This window comes from Symphalangus syndactylus, chromosome 12 (genome assembly GCF_028878055.3).
Source record: "Symphalangus syndactylus isolate Jambi chromosome 12, NHGRI_mSymSyn1-v2.1_pri, whole genome shotgun sequence".
NCBI lineage: Eukaryota > Metazoa > Chordata > Mammalia > Primates > Hylobatidae > Symphalangus > Symphalangus syndactylus.
The window spans coordinates 39095126-39112217 of NC_072441.2; the positions used below are offsets into that span (position 1 = coordinate 39095126).

At 40.1% G+C, this 17092-nt stretch overlaps 1 protein-coding gene across 2 annotated transcripts; it reads right to left on the bottom strand.

Annotated features, from left to right (window-relative positions):
* Window positions 1–1943: 1943 nt before the first annotated feature.
* C12H1orf52 (chromosome 12 C1orf52 homolog) lies at window positions 1944–12187 on the bottom strand. 2 transcript variants are annotated; one of them, XM_063624240.1, is made up of 3 exons: window positions 11859–12187; window positions 11025–11223; window positions 1944–4688 (listed from the first exon to the last, which is right to left on the bottom strand). In XM_063624240.1, exons 1-3 carry the CDS (start codon window positions 12132–12134, stop codon window positions 4615–4617), a joined length of 549 nt encoding a protein of 182 aa, XP_063480310.1. In that variant the 5' UTR covers window positions 12135–12187; the 3' UTR covers window positions 1944–4614. The 2 variants fall into 2 exon arrangements, with proteins under 2 accessions (XP_063480310.1, XP_063480311.1); XM_063624241.1 differs by lacking the exon at window positions 1944–4688 and adding an exon at window positions 4696–9954 and having other exon boundaries at window positions 11859–12168.
* Between the last annotated feature and the right edge of the window lie 4905 nt (window positions 12188–17092).

The window sequence follows — 17092 nt, forward strand, 5'->3', positions numbered from 1 at the left end:
TATGTAACCTCTCTGTACCTGTTCTCTCCCCTGAAAAGTAGGGTTAGTAATAGCACCTAACTCATCAAACTGAATGAGTCAATACATGTAAACCACCTAGAAAAATGCCTGGCACATAGCAAGCATTCAATAAATGTTGGCTATTCATTTAGTGCCAAGTATGAGGGAAAGCAATGTAGAGGTGGATATGGAGATAAATAAAACAAAGTGCATTAAAGAGGGACTATTTGAACTGGTTCTTGGAGAAAATATGGAGTTCACAAGGAAGACAAAAAAGGGCCAGGTCAAGCAAATGGTGTGAGTGAAGGCACAGAACTATGAAACTAAATAGCCTATCTGGGGAATTGTAAATGATTCATTAGAGCTAGATTAAGAGGCATGTGACATATGTTGCCTCCATCCAAAAGCAAAGATTTTAAAAAAGAGACAGAAAAAATAGAGGCACATGGGAATGAGGGAGTAGAAACCACGGGATTTACTGACCATACCTATGTGATGGGAAGTGAGGTAGGGCAGGTTTCTGGGTTTATGGTGATGCCATCAATCAGAAACAAAATATGGTACATGGTGTGACCTTTGACACAATGTGTTTGGACATACAGTATGGGAGGGACCTTTAAGAACCAAGTGGAGATGTACAATTGGATACACAAATCTAGGTTTTATAAGAGCACTCTGGCAAGCCATACAGTATAGGGGATCATCAAAGTGTTACTGATTGTGGTAGTCATGAACTTGGCTGAAATCTTCAAGAACAAGGGTAGAGAATGAGAAGAATAACAATGTAGACTACACTGGCAACCAGGGGCAGTTGGAAGAGAAGGAACCAGAGAAAATAGAACCAGAATAGCATGGAGCCCTGGAAGAAACCAAAGGAGTAAAATCAGTTTTGCATTAATTGATGGTTTTAGTGGAAAAATGACAGAAAACCCAATTCAAACTTGTTTGCATTGTTAATAAGAATATTGGCCCATATAACTGAAAACACAAGCCTCTGGATGAGGGGATAGCATTATACCAAGACAAATGAGAATCAACCCTAAGCCAGGGGTGAGGAATTCAGCTTACTTGCAACATTTAGCAGTCATAGTCAAGGCTTGGGGCTTGCATGCTCTGAAGCCATGGCCTGAGCTCTACGTTGGCTCCTTTCAGCCATGGCTGGATTGGCTGGGACACAGGGCACCAAGTCCCTAGGCTGCACACAGCACAGGAATCCTGGGTCCGGCCCATGAAACCACTTTTTCCTCCTAGGCCTCTGGGCCTGTGATGGGAGGGGCTGCTGTGAAGACCTCTAACCTGCCCTGGAGACATTTTCCCCATTGTCTTGGGGATTAGCATTTGGCTCTTTATTACTTAAGCAAATTTCTGCAGCCAGGTTAAATTTCTTCTCAGAAAATGGGATTTTCTTTTCTATCGTATTGTCAGGCTGCAAATTTTCTAAACTTTCATGCTCTGCTTCCCTTATAAAACCGAATGCGTTTAACAGCATCCAAGTCACCTCTTGAATGCTTTGCTGCTTAAAAATTTCTTCCACCAAATACCCTAAATTATCTCTCTCAAGTTCAAAGTTCCACAAATCTCTAGGATGGGCAAAATGCCACTAGTCTCTTTGCTAAAACATATCAAGAGTGACCTTTCCTCTAGTTCCCAACAAGTTCCTCATCTCCATCTGAGACCCCCTCAGCCTGGATTTCATTGCTCATATCATTATCAGCATTTTGGTCAAAGCCATTAAACAAGTCTCTAGGGAGTTCCAAACTTTCCCACATTTTCCTGTCTTCTTCTGAGCCCTCCAAACGTTCCAACCTCTGCCTTGTACTCAGTTCCAAAGTCACTTCCATGTTTTTGGGTATCTTTTCAGCAGTACCCCACTCTACTGGTACCAATTAACTGTATTAGTCCATTTTCATGCTGCTGATAAAGACATACCAGAGACTGGGCAATTTGCAAAAGAAACAGGTTTAATTGGACTTACAGTTCCACATGGCTAGGGAAGCCTCACAATCATGGCAGAAGGCAAGGAGGAGCAAGACACATCTTATGCGGAGGGCAGCAGGCAAAGAGAGCTTGTGCAGGGCAACTCCCTGCACTGATGGTTTTTAAAACCATCAGATCTCGTAAGACTCATTCACTATCATAAGAACAGCAAGGGAAAGACCCACCTCCATGATTCAGTCACCACCCATGACACATGGGAATTGTGGGAATTACAATTTAAGTGAGATTTGGTTGGGAACACAGCCAAACCAGATCAGGATCTCAACATATTGCCCAAGCTTAACTTCTTTAAAGTAGAGGAAACAATCAGAAGTATCAAGTGACTCGATTCTCTAAAATCAAAGATACTTGGTCAGATACTTGGAAAGATACTTCTTACGCATATGGATTTTTAAGACTTTTCCCCACTAGATTTCCACTAGCTCAACCAAACTTCACCTCAGTACCCACATGGACACTTGTGCAAACACATTCCCAGGACATCTCTAAAGGGGAAAATAATCTATTCTCTAATGTGATGATGAATGTAGAGTGATATGACAGTCCATTTTCCAACCAGGAGATACAAATGGCTGAGTCAGACTTGCTCCAAAATATTTAGCCTCTTCCCTCCTAAGTCCTGTCTTCCTCCTCATAAAACATACTCTGCACATCTCCTAGGAAAGAGAGAAAAAAGTTTGCTTTCATGCTAACTTAAGAACCTTGCAATGTTTCAGTAACTTCTGAGATATTTGCTCCACCAACACATGCATCCAAATTTTAGATTTCTCCAGAGCTTGGGAATCACTTCACAAATATAACTTGATTTGGTTGTGTTTGGTGTCATGTCATACTATGGTCTTGCTTTATCACTTGATGCCACTCCTTAGTATATGATACCACAGATTTCCAAATTCATTACAGAGACTACAATCTTAAAAAAAAATTCTTGCTTTAGCAATTACTTCAATTTTGGGATTCATATATTTGCAAACCTAGAGAATGGGCAGCTATAGAATTGTTTTTTCTAAACTTGAGATATACTGGAAGCCATCATGCTGTTATGCACCTTCATTCCACAAAGCACCATGGCTGGTGCAATCACTCTTAATGACTTTTATAATTTTAATCTACTTGATGCACATGCCTAAGTAAACAAATCTCGCATAATTATTCAAATTTTATCTTCCACAATGGGGAAAAACAGATTAAAAAAAAAACTCAGATTATGTCTTTTTCTTTCTAAATTATTTTTTGTAGAGATGGGGTCTTGTCATGTTGTCTAGGCTGGTCTCCAACTCTTGACCTCAAGCTATCCTCCCACCTTGGCCTCCCAAAGTGCTGGGATTACAAGCATAAGCCACCATGCTTGGCTGTCTTGTTCTTATACACTGTGCACTGTTCTGTAATTCTTATCTCTTAAGGGCTTGAGATTCATAGAAAGATTGATGCAGAGTGTAACCTTTTTATGGTTCAAAATGCTACAAATAACTGCATTTTGGAATTCAAAGATCACATCTTCCCAACTACTTCTTGTTCATTTTATTATTACTGTATGCAGAGCATTAAAATAGAAGCTGGGTAGAGAAAACACGTAGAAGTAGGGTTACCAGATAAAAGATGTTCAGTTAAATTTGAATTTCAGATAAATTTTTTGTATATGTCCTGAATATTAAATATACTAAAACATTATTTATCTGAAATTCAAATTTAACTGAATGTCCTGTAAACGTACAATTTAATAAACAAATTAATGAATAACCATAAAGCATAGATGACAAGTACAGTCATACAATCGGGAAAGGAAAAGATCTCCACTAACAGATCTCCAGGGACAACAGAAAAGTACCTGGAAGAGATGACAACTGATGTCATTCTTGAAAGATGACTAAATTTTGACTGGTGGACAGGTGGTTTAATGTGATGATTTTGAAGTTCAAGTGTCCCAAGTTAAATTCCAAATGAATCACTCACTAGCTGTGTAACATTAGACAAGCTACTCAAGCACTCTTTATTATAAAATGAGAATACTAATAATACCTTGCTAGGTTGTTTAAGGATCAGAGAAAATATATGCACAAAGCACCTGGAACACAGGAGGCACTCTTTAAATGGTAATACTTCTTATTACAACTTAAAATGTCACAAGACAAATAGGGTACCTGTCACAGACAAACATTCAAATGTTAATGTTATACAGTAATAGTAATATTGAATAAGTAATTTTATTTCCATGATCTATTTACACTGTACAAAGACTGTTGAAAAGCACCCTACAAGTTCACAGTACATTACAATATATTTACTTTAAAAATATATTCCTTTATAAAAGGTTTATAGAACATTGGCATGTCAACATGTGACAAAACTCTCAAAGCATGTCACCAATTCTGTGAGAGCAAGAATGCATCCAAGTGTTATCAATTTCACAATCACAAGTCACCAGTTGAGTTTTAAATACATACATGTTTTAAATAAAAAATTCTATAGTGGAAAGTTCTTGAGGCAATACTTATTAGTTCATTAACGTATGCACTTTCATAGATATGTGGCATAATAACGCACAATTATCAACTTAATCTGTCCAAAGAAACATTTCAACAAGTTTAGCAGTATAGAAATTCTGGTCATTTGTTTCTACTTTTTCTTCTTTGCTGGTTCTCCTGGCTCTACTTTGCGCTTTTTAGAAGTATGCTCATCTTTTTCATCATCTTTAAATAGAAAAAAAGAGTTTCAATCAGTAATTTTAAAAAACCCAACATGTTAAGCATTAAAATTTCACTGGCTTTATACCAAAATTGTTACCCTCATCAACTAATGTTTCTCTCAGAGTTTCCCAATAAAAAACAAGAATTAACTTTTAGAGCTCTGATTTTTAAATGCAAGTGAAAGTGAGCAATTTTTTTTTTCAATTGCAGCCATACAAAATTCACAAAGTGACTCTTCAGGTGTTATATTAAGGTAGCTTAAAATAAGTGACTTTACTTCCCCCAAATTAGACTTTTGAAAAAGGCTCCCAAATACTCAGCAAGCTTGTCCAACCTGCCTTATTTGTTGTTGTTGTTGTTCTGTTTTGTTTTAGGCTTTTAGCAGCCTGAAGCCATAGTTTTTAGTTTCTGTCGCTAGTGATAAGCAGAAAAGGATGACGAAGGGGCTTTATTGGCTCAACCAGTAACAGAAACTAAGAACTCATGACTGTATTATCTCCCTTGGACACCACTGCATGATAGTATTTACATTGTGCATATTCAAATACAATCAATGCTTTGTAAGAATGGAGCATATTGTTTTCTTTTTACAAAAAATAGGTATCAATCTAATGATGACATTATTTAAGTGGCTATCAGTTGTCCTTTTCCTTTCAATCTGCTTTCTCTCCTCCAAAAACAACTTCTTCTTCCCCATCACCTTCTCCACCCACCCCAAATCCTTATTTTGAGGTTAAAAAGCACTCACAAGTAGGTTTCCCCAAACCTCTATTTGGAATTTTATTCTAGTAAGTTCTAATTCCCACCCCCGCCCTCCCCGTCCCCATTCCTAGGATGGCCAGAACATTCTAATGGCAACAGAAAAATACATATCTTCCTACTTCACATCATGGAGAATTTGGAGAGGGGAGGGAGGTTAGAGAAGAGCCGTACATTAAAACAATGTTCTTTACACCTTTCCAAAATGTTAATAGTATCTGTAGCCACAGAAAATTTCCAATTCATAAAAATGTTGTCAAACCTGAAAAAGTGAACTCTTTTATTCTATTTTAAAAAATCCAACTACATGGTTAAAAAAAAAAAATACAGGGTAGCACAGACTAGTTGCTAATTCCATCTCCCTAAGCAAACGTGTGGTATTAAGAACCCCGTATAGACAGAGTAACATGGAAAAGATGTTACGATTTATAAAATACAAATTTATTTTGAGCACATTACTAATTAATTGTAGCTTTTGACTTTATTTTCTTGATCAACAGATACTCAAAAAGTTCAACAGGTTATCCTGTGGAGATCTATAAAATATCTCGATATTGAAAGAAGCCTTCATATTAAAAACTATGGGGAACCACTGACATCAGATCATAAATTCCTTGAAGGAAATATTAAAATCTCAAGCCTTCAATTCCCTTCTGCTAACTGTACCATAATCAGAATATCTCATTTACTGATGCAGATAACAATCAATACCATTCATCTTCACTCCCCTTCAAGCACAGCACGGTGATGTTATTCACATTATTCACAGAGCACTATGGATTTATGTAGGCAGTGGAATAAAATACAATTCAGATCAACTCACCCCAGGAATTTACAAATCAAAGTTTTAGTCAGTAGTTCATCATGTTCACACAAAAATACTGGCTCTACAAACCAAATAACATGGTATATCACCCAAACAAGCCAAACCTTTTGCTTTTTTTTTTTTTTTTTGAGATGGAGTCTTGCTCTGTTGCCCAGGCTGGAGGGCAGTGGTGCCATCTCCGCTCACTGTAAGCTCCACCTCCCGGGTTCACGCCATTCTCCTGCCTCAGCCTCCCAAGCAGCTGGGACTATAGGTGCCTGCCATCACACCTAGCTAATTTTTTGTATTTTTAGTAGAGACAGGGTTTCACAATGTTAGCCAGGATGGTCTTGATCTCCTGACCTCGTGATCCACCCACCTCGGCCTCCCAAAGTGCTGGGATTACAGGCGTGAGCCACTGCACCCGGCACCTTTTGCTTTTTTTTTTAATTTAAAAAAATATCTTTAATTAAAGAAGACTTAAGGCATCATACTGACATCTACTGGCTTGGTACTAAACTGTACATTTGACATACACTGCATTTTTTTTTAAAACCCTCAAAATTAAAAGCAATATAGATGCTATTCTGGGAAAGTAGAAGAATTAATTGAAAGCAGTAACACTGACATCAGGACAACTAATATTATGTAAAGTCTAACGCATACAAGAACAATACTAGTTCTCTATTGCTTCTTTCTTTCTGATATACTGCCTTGGATAAACTGATTTTTTTTTTTTTTTTTTTTTTTTTGAGACGGAGTTTCACTCTTGTCACCTAGGCTGGAGTGTAGTTGCATGATCTTGGGTGACTGCAACCTCCGCCTCCTGGGTTCAAGCAATTCTCCTGCCTCAGCCTCCCAAGTAGCTGGGATTACAGGCACCCACCACCATGCCCTGCTAATACCTTTTGCTTTTTAACTGGAGTTAATTATCACTAAGTTCCTCTTTTGAGATTTTCAGTAGTGATAATATAAAAATGTAAAGTACTAAGTTTACTATAATATTCACTATGCATTAACATACATTTAGAAGATGATATTGAGATATTTTTGCTTTTAATTTGCCACTTATTACAAGTAAATTAACTGAATAACAAAACCACAAACTACTGAAGTTAAAAAGTAACTGGCTATCAGTGATTTGAGCAGAAGTGCTATGCCATCTAGTGTCATGACAAGGCATTGCTTTATAAACTAGAGTAGGGGAAAAAATCTGAGCAATGTTCATTTATCAACTTTACTGAGCTTTTTTACTCGGTCTCATATAGTATAGATGTACTGGTAAGGAAACAATTTTTTTATTATGGAACTCAAATCACTCAAGTAAGTTTAACTTATCAATATACAAACTTTCTAAATTCTAAAAAGTGTAAACTAAAAATCACTATATTAATTATGCTTTTACAATTATTATACATGTCAATAAAGCTACAACTAATAACTAAGCTTTGCTTACCTACATTTTACAACCACTAAAACCAGAAGTGGCAGGGTGCGGTGGCTCATGCCTGTAATCCCAGCACTTTGAGAGGCTGAAGCGGGCGGATCACGAGGTCAGGAGATCGAGACCACCCTGGCCAACACAGTGAAACCCCGTCTCCACTAAAAATACAAAAATTAGCTGGGCGTGGTGGCGTGTGCCTGTAGTCCCAGCTACTTGGCAGGATGAGGCAGAAGAATCGCTTGAACCCGGGAGGCGGAGGTTGCAGTGAGCTGAGATCGCACCATTGCACTCCAGCCTGGGCGACAGAGCGAGACTCCATCTCAAAAAAAAAAACAAAAAACCTGAAGTGCTGATAAGCAGCAAGACCCAATGATGAGTTCTGAACCTTTCCCAGCTCTTCCTCTAAAGTAACTGGAAGACGTTAACCGGCAATAAAAGGCCAAAGGGCAGAATGGGGAAGCAAAAAAAGTAACTTGCTAATCTAAAATTTGGATAAGAGCGTAGAATTTCTGATACATGTTTTATGAATGAAAAAGAAAGGCTAAAAAATTATAACACAAATTGATTTTACAGTGGGTTTATGATATAGGAATCTGAAATGGCAAAAATCACTTCTAAAAAGTGGGTCTGTTATTTGATTTTGCCTGTATTTGTTTTCCAATAAAGGACCATCATGTGATCAAAAAGACAGAAATTATCTATGTGAATAGCAGTGTTATTTGCCACATATTTGGAACTCCTTCTAACTTAACTCAAAAGCTAAGCTAGAAAAAAGATAATTCTTTCTTGCTTGCCCTGGTGTATAATCCTGTTTTTTTCCATATAATGACAAAGATGTGAGAGCACCAGCCTATGGAAATCTGGTTTGAGTATCAACCCTAGTATCTTTACTGCCATTCTCCCTACAGAAGAATAGCTATATCTCACTGTTGAGAAACAGCTATTCCTCAGGAGACCAAATCCCAGTTTAATAAGGCATAATTTCTATTTAAAGGTCTGGATTTGAATGCCTACTACTCTGCCTCTTCTTTAGCTGCGTGAAAGAATTTGGGTAAATTCCCTAATCTCAGATTGTTTTATCATCTGTAAAACAGGAATAATGAGTCATGTAGCACTTCTGTATCAGGTTGCTGGCAGTAATAAATTAGAAAACTGTGTGAAAGTGCCTATTTTAGAATTTGGCATTTTCTAGTTTGTGACCTCGGACAAGTTATGTAAGCTATCACTTCCACATTTCTCTATCTCATTTCACAAGGTGTTGTAATAATTAAAGATTATTTAAGCAAATATATTTTTACTAATTATGAAAAGGATTGGCCGGGCGTGGTGGCTCACGCCTGTAATCCCAGCACTCTGGGAGGCCAAGGCGGGCAGATCACGAGGTCAGGAGATCCAGACCATCCTGGCTAACACGGTGAAACCCCGTCTCTACTAAAAATACAAAAAAATTAGCCGGGAGTGGGACGCCTGCAGTCCCAGCTACTCAGGAGGCTGAGGCGGGAGAATGGCGTGAACCCGGGAGGCGGAGCTTGCAGTGAGCCGAGATGGCGCCACTGCACTCCAGCCTGGGCGACCGACAGAGACGCCGTCTCAAAAAAAAAAAGAAAAGAAAACAAAAAGATTGTACAATATGAGGTATTATAAATGTTTACATCATTTAAGGTCTGCAAAAAGATGTTACTTCCTGAAGATGCTCCTTCATTAGTGACTTCTAATACATATTGGAAGTCAGAAGTAATGGAAAAGCTAGGTAGATTCAAAATTAAAGAAAGAACTCCTGCCAGTCAGTCTCCTTTCTCTTAAAACAAAACATCACTCCCTGCGTGACTGTTAAAAATGGGCTAAGTAGCCCTTGTATTGTGGGAAGATCAGAAATCTGTTTAACAAAAATGGCATACTCTTTCTTAAAAATAATGGTCCAAAACACTAGTTCAACAATTACTGAATACTTACAATGTACTCGATACAAACATAAACATTTCAAATCCTTCTATTTGAGGAACTCATCATAAAGTAGACAGACTTTTAAAAAAATCACATACAAGTGATGAGGGCAATCAACAGCATTAGCATAAACAAGGTACAGATGAGCAAATAATTATTAGAGGTGATACCTGAGATTTCTTCTTTTGATTTGGATTTTGAAGGATGAATTAGTTTACTAGCCAGAGATAAGAAAGAACACTCCAGAATAAGGTGCAACGTATACTGAAAGGCAGGGAACCATACAATTCAGTTCTGGATTTCAAGATCTTCAAGTGCTAGAAAGGGGCCATTAAAAATGACTGTGGACAGGGAGAAAGGGCCTATCAATAGAAGGCCTTGACTCTATCCCGTTGAAGGGTTTTAAGCAGGCAAGTTACATAATCAGATATGACTTTTAGAAACTCAACATTAGCTGCAGTGAAGGATGGTACAGATTGGGTAAGAGTGTGTAGGCAAAGATTACTGTGATAGTCCAAGTAAGAGATGAAATTATGCTATTATGAACTAAAGTAAAACAACTCAGTCATCATCTTCCTATTACTAGGTAGTAATGCTCAGTTACATTCATTTTGTCATACTAATTTTAGCTCTGAAGCACAACTGCTTTAATAGAAAATGAAGCCTTCGGCCGGGCGCGGTGGCTCACGCCTGTAATCCCAACACTTTGGGAGGCCGAGGCAGGTGGATCACCTGAGGTCAGGAGTTCAAGATCAGCCTGACCAACATGATGAAACCCCACCTCTACAAAAAAAAAAAAAAAAAAAAAAAAAATTAGCCCGGCGTGGTGGCAAGCGCCTGTAATCCCAGCTACTTGGAGGCTGAGGCAGGATAATCGCTTGAACCTGGGAGGTGGAGGTTGCAGTGAGCCGAGATGGCGCCATTGCACTCCAGCCTGGGCAACAAGAGCGAAATGCTGTCTCAAAAAAAAAAAAAAAAAAAAAGAAAAAAGAAAAGAAAAAAAAATTAAAAGAAGGAAAAAAAAAGAAAATTAAGCCTTCAGTACTTTGTAGCTACGGTCACAAGAATCCAGGAATTGATTTGTGTTGTTCTAATAATAAGGCATGATAAATCAGACTACTGGATGAGATATCAGATATTTTAAAGCCTGAATAATTTATGATCTTTCACTAAAATGCCGCAACTACTACTAGCTGAGCTATCAGAGACTTCATGTTAAAGCCAAATATATATGATCTTTCTCAAAAGCAGAGCAATAAGTATCCAAAGACCATCAAATTAGTTTGCCAATTCGCTAGATTTAATTTTCATTCATTAAATATCTCATTCTTTTTAAGCCCATCACGGGGATCAAAATAGATCACCACCGGATTCTGACTTTCCTTACCTGATTCCAACGTCTCCTCCCCTTCTGGTAGAAGCCTAGCTTTCTTAGCATTCTGTGGAGCATCATCACCATTGTCCTCATATATGTTAGACCATTTTATTGCCATGTCAAGCTCTGGAGGCGGAGGCTTCTTCTCAGTGGTGTAGGTCTCAGGAGGTGGTACATAATTTGACTTCCATATTTTGAATTCCTTTGGAGGCTGTTAAGCAAGCACATTAAGAAGCACTGTGACGAACCGAGGTTCCTACGATGGACGTGGGCACATGCAACTCCCTGCCGTTCGCTTATCGTTCAGGCTGACTTTTTTTTTCTTTAAGGTTGAAAGACACATTTTTCCATCAAAATCACAATACTGTTAAGTGAAAAGCCAAAGGGTTCCCTATATGAATAAAGCTAATAACATTTAGTTACCAAAGAAGAATCCAGTCTCAGAGATACTACGCCAAGGTTGACCCCTTCAGGAGACTGCAGCAGACACTGTCTTGGAGGCAACACCGCAGGCACTTCGGCGTCAAAGGGAAGGGGTCTCAGGGAGAAGCTGCAGCGGGGGGGGCGGGGGAGTCACCACTGTTAGTCCTCGCCGCGCGGGGTCGGGGCACCGAGCGCGGAGGTTTGGGTCTCCTCACAAGGGGCGGGGCTGCGGGTCCGGTCTGACACCCACCAGGCTGGGGGAGGGGGCCAGGTTTCCCAGGGCTTGAGGTGGGTGGGGGTGGTGCGGCATCCCGCGGGGGTGACTGCGTGTGGGGGAACGGACAGCAGGTCCCCAGCAGGGGGCTCAGGAGGAAGGGGGCGCAGGCCGGGGCCGAGACCGGGAAACGGGGTCGGGGACCTCACCTCCTCAGGCGCCTTGACGACGTGCCTCTCCCAGTCTATCTGCTTGTTGAGCGGATTGTAGAGAAAAGCCGGGCGAGTCACGCTCCTAAACAGCTCGTCGGGTCCCGGGAGCCGCTTCTCCGCCTTGTTCCTACAGCTGCCCGCCGACTTCGCCGGATCCGGGGTTCTGCGATTCGTCTCCTCCGGCTCGATGTTATCCTCTTCGTCCGAGGAGCCTGAGCTGCTGCTCCCGTATGCCGCGAAATAGCTCAGAGGATCCTTCTCCTCCGCTGCCATGACGGCTGCGAGCGACTACCCAGCACTCCGCCGGAAGCCGGAAACCGGAAGCCACCCCAGGGTCCGCCCCGCCCGTGGCCCCGCCCCAAGTCTTACAAATAAGCCCGCAGTCTGCGCCCCCTGGCGGTTGCGCCACGCTCCTGCTCCCCCGCGGAGGGGCTGAGGCTGGAGGCGGGCCCGGCACGTTCCCAAGGAGGGGCGGGGGCTGCTTTTGCTCAGTTCTGAGGAGCTCTGAGAAGAGTACTTAGCCAGGGATCCCAGCCAAACTTCCCGCATTCGATAGCATTTACTAAAGGCATAGAAGAGCTAAGAATTTTGTCTTTTCTCTGTCACTCCACTTTAGCCCTTGCCCAGAGAGGGTAGGATTTTTTCCTGATCCACTGCATCTCGTCTTCCAAATAAAAATTACTCTCAGTGTGTTTCCCTAGGTTGTTATGGAAGACCTCTAGGGGTGGTGGACTTCCCAAGCCAAGAACCAAATCATTTCCTGCTTGACCTCATTCAAGTGAGCTCTGAATAGCTTTGATAAAACTCCTCTTGGATCATAGCCCACCACTCGCGTCGTCCAAACTCTCTGGCTTCTCATTGTCAGCCTCTTCTCCGCCTGCTTTGCTCCATATGGCCCTTAAATGTTGGCGTTTCCCAACATATTGTACTATCTTTCAGTGATGCTTCTAACATTTTAAAGGGCATTACAAAGTTGCAAGTCAGCCCATCCCTTTCCACCGCATTAACTACTTTATGCTATGATTCCCAAATCTGGGTGTCTAATCCCAATCTTTCCACCCAAACTCTAGACCCGCCCCCCACCTGGATCTTACATTTTCCATATGGTATCTTTCTGGGGCCTCAAACACCCACTTATTGGAAGCGTAACCTGTCTTTTCATATAATTTTTCTCTGCATTTTTGTTCCTTCTTTTGGTAAATGGCGTAACCATATGCCTAGTATTCAGGGAAAGTAGAACTCTTTGACTCCCGGTGAATTAAATGGGAATGACACCCAAATGAAGTTGTTGTCAGTGTATTTAGATTTCACTTAAGGATGCCTGCTCGTTTAGATGATACTCACACTCACACATAACTTGCCATTCCTCCCTGGAAGTAGGCTCCAGGGCAGAGTTATATAACTATCTTGTTCACTCCCTCTTTCCTGTGGTACGATGTCTATGGCCTCCTTGAGGGGAGGAGCTGGACTGTGCTTTGCTCATTTTTAGATTCCTAGTACCCAGCGTAGTGCTTGTCACAGAGCAGATGGTTAATAAATATTTTTGGATTATAATAATTTATGATGGTGTGGGTCTAGATAAGTGTTTCTCAAGTTTTCCCATCCAGGTTCCTATGTTGGCAGAGGAAAATGATGGTCTCAAAGTGCAAAGTTTGGGAGTCCCCAAAACCATCCTCACTCCTGACACCAATTTCAGGTTTTGCAAAGTTCAGACTACCCTCAGGTTGGTTTGATAATTTACTAGAAGGACTCACAGAACTCACTGCAAGCTATTATACTCATGGTTACAGTTTATTACAGCAAAAGAATACAGGCGGGGGGAAAAAACCAAACAGCCAAGGGAAGAGGCACACGGTGCATAGTTCCACGTTCAAAGCTTCCAGTTGACCTCTCCTAGTGGAATTGTGAACAGTATGAACTTCTCGTGGCAGAGACACATGACAGTATGCATGGAATACTGCCATCCAGAGAAACTCACCTGAGCCTTGTTGTCTGGAGTTTTTATTGGGGCTTGGCCATATAGACACAGTTAATTGCCCAATAGTGACCTCCATCTCCAGTTCCTCCAGAAGCTGAGCTGATACATTGTGACCCAAAGTCCCATGGGCATACATATTTATTTTTCTTAATATAAGATCTTGAAAATGTATGGAAATTTTGCATGGTTGTGTTTAATAAAGCTCTTTTATTTTAATAGACAAAAATATTTAGACTTATTACTGAGTAAAACTGACACTCTTGAGTGACTTTTAAAGCGGGCTCACTGTTGAATGCCTCGGAGATTGAGGTACTCAGTTTGAGCAACATGAGTTCTTGTTATCAAACCATCAGTGGTCTCTGTGAAACTTGGTCCAAAGACCACTTCTTACTTGACCTTTCAACAAGATACGTGCCTTCTTGAAATGCTTTTCTCTTGCCTTTCACTAGATCATATACTTTAGTTCTCTTCCCTATTTCACAGGGCCCTTTTCAGTTTTCTCTGTTGTCTTCTCTGTATCACCTCTAGATGCAGAAGCACCTCAGGCTCAGTTCTGAGCCTTCTTCTCTTTTTTGTTTACCCTCCATTTCAAGGCAAACTCACCAAGTTCCAAGGTTTTAAATATTAGTTTATGCTAATAACTCCCACATTTATATAACTGGTCCAAAAGTCTTCCTGAACACCAAACTCCTGTATGCAATTTTCTACTTCGATGTCTCATAAGCTCCTCAAACTTAGCATTTTTGTAGCAGATTGTCTACAAAGATAGCTGCCAACAATTCCTCTTGTCTCATATTTCCTAATGATTTGAGTCAGGTTATGAATCTTTGGCAAGAATATTATGAAAGTGGTATTATGGTCTTCTCATTGCTTTCTATCAGAAGGCACATGATTTCAGTTTGTAGTGGCACTGATTTTACCTTTGATTTCTTGTTGAAGGTTGTATCTGCCAGGCTTCTCCACTGTAGTTACTTTTTTCCTCCTTTGTAAATAAGTATTTTTGTAGGGAGGTATTTAAAGACTATGTCAACATCACATTCTCCTTCAAATTTTTTATTTATTCATTTTGCTTGAGACAGAGTCTCGCTCCATCACTCAGCTGGAGTCATCTCAGCTCACTGCAACCTCCACTTCCCAGGTTCAAATGATTCTTGTGCCTCAGCCTCTTGAGTAGCTGAGATTAAGGCACCTGCCACCACGCCTGGCTAATTTTTGTATTTTTAGCCATTTTGGCCAAGCTGGTCTCGAACTCCTGGGCTCAAGTGATCTGCCCACCTTGGCCTCCCAAAGCGTTGGGATTACATGCGTGAGCCACCATGCCTAGCCTGTTTTTATTTATATTAGCATTGACTCATGGTTTCTTATCAAATGAGTTATAATCCATTATTATTTATTTTGATGTTGAAATTGTCTCTGATTTGGCCAGTGGGAGCCCCTTCAAGCAGGCTTCTGTGTCCTTTGGACATGTCCTCCCCAAGATTTGATCACTTGTCTGCTTCCTGGAACAAGATGTTTCATGTTCATCTTATACTTTGCCTTGGAATTAGCCATTTCCAAGGAACTTTGATTCCTTTTAATGGAGAATGGGTATTTAGAAGCCAAGGTCTGGGTGCTAGGTGAGCTCATTGCTAATAAGAGGTGTTAATGTTTCCAGGTTCTCTCACTGATTCATTCCCACCCCAGGGCTTCTGACCTCAATGTTACTTCTACCTGGAACTCTTCCCTCTAGAACTTCCCATGGCTGGCTCCTTTTTTATGAGTTAGGTCTCTGCTCAAAGCCTCACCTGCTCTGAGAAGCCTTCTACAATAATACTATCAAGTATCTTCCAAGTTATTTTTTAACTCATGCCTTATTTTGTCTCCATGGTAACTAGAATTATCTTAGTTTTCTTTATTTTTGGACTCTCTCCCACAATGAAAACATGAGTTGTATGAGAACACAGGCTTAAGAGTCAAACAGCCCGGGATTTTAATCCTAAAGAGCTGTGTAATTTTAAATCATTGACTTTTTTGAGTTTGTTTCTCATCTGTAAAAAAAAAAAAAAAAAAAAAAGTGACAATAAAACCTTCCTTGCAGGGTTATTAGTATTAAAAAACAAGAAACAAGATCAGACATGCGGAAATACTGAACTCATTATTTGGCATCTAGTAAGGCTATGGATTCCAAATTTTGTTGCCCACTGAAAATCACGTGGAAATCTGATACCTGGCTTCCACAACCAAACACTGTGATTCATTGGGTATAGGGTGCAGCCTGGATATTGGGATCTTTAAGCACTCCCCAGTTGATTCTAAAATGGACAGCAAAATTTGGGAGCCATTGCAATAAAGAACTATTTCTGGTAATTAAATAGTATGGCAAATTCAGTGTGAAGATTTTAGCAGCAGCACTCAAGTTTTTTGTATATTATCTGTCCTTAAATTCAGCTCTCCTTTCAGAAAGCCCTCATAAGATTACATTTAAAAACTGTAGATCAGTTTGCTTCTTGGTTTGCTTTTTCTTCACAGTCAACAGTGGACATATTTATCCAGTGATACAAGACTAGAGTGTGAAACTTCCACCTCCTTTTTACATTGCTTAGGTAAAAAGATGGTAGCCGTTAAGATTTGATTTCTACCTCATACCATACACAAAAATTACTTTGAAATGGATCATAGAGGTAAACGAGGAACTAAAACAACTTCTAGAAGAAAGCATAGAATATCATCAGGATGTTGAGACGGGAAAAATTTCTTAAACAAGAGACAAAAATCACTAGCCATGAGAAAAAATGTGATAAATTGGATTTAAAATAAAAAACTATTTATGAAAACAAATAAACAAAAAACTGCCATTATCCTGGCCTGCCCCTATTTTACCAGTGTTTGATATTGCACACAATGAGTGATATGCTGACTAAAGACGAATCATCTCTTCAAAAATGAACTCTCGCTCCCCTGAAAGTAGTGAATTATCTCAATTGATTGTTCAGTCACAGACAGAACTCCTTGCTCTACTCTTTCTCCCCCTCTCACTAGTGAACTTGGCAAGTTTTTAAAAGTAAACAAACAAATAAAGTGAACTCATCATGAAAAGACCTGGAAGAATTTTGATGCATATTGATAAGAGAAAGAAGCTAGTCTGAAAAAAGCTACATACTATGATTCCAACTGTATAACATTCTAGGAAAGATGAAACTAGAGAGACAATAAAAAGATCAGTGGTTGCCAGGGTTGGGAGTGAGATGAGAGGGAGGAAGGTATGAATAGGTAG

Bases quoted from the DNA above. Each gene is read 5' to 3' on its own strand.
- C12H1orf52 (XM_063624240.1), bottom strand. From the start codon at position 12,134: ATGGCAGCGGAGGAGAAGGATCCTCTGAGCTATTTCGCGGCATACGGG. The intron at 11,224-11,858 runs GTGAGGTCCCCG...CTTGCTTAACAG, and splicing joins TCGTCAAGGCGCCTGAGGAG to CCTCCAAAGGAATTCAAAAT. The intron at 4,689-11,024 runs GTAAGGAAAGTC...TTCTATTTAAAG, and splicing joins GGAGGAGACGTTGGAATCAG to ATGATGAAAAAGATGAGCAT.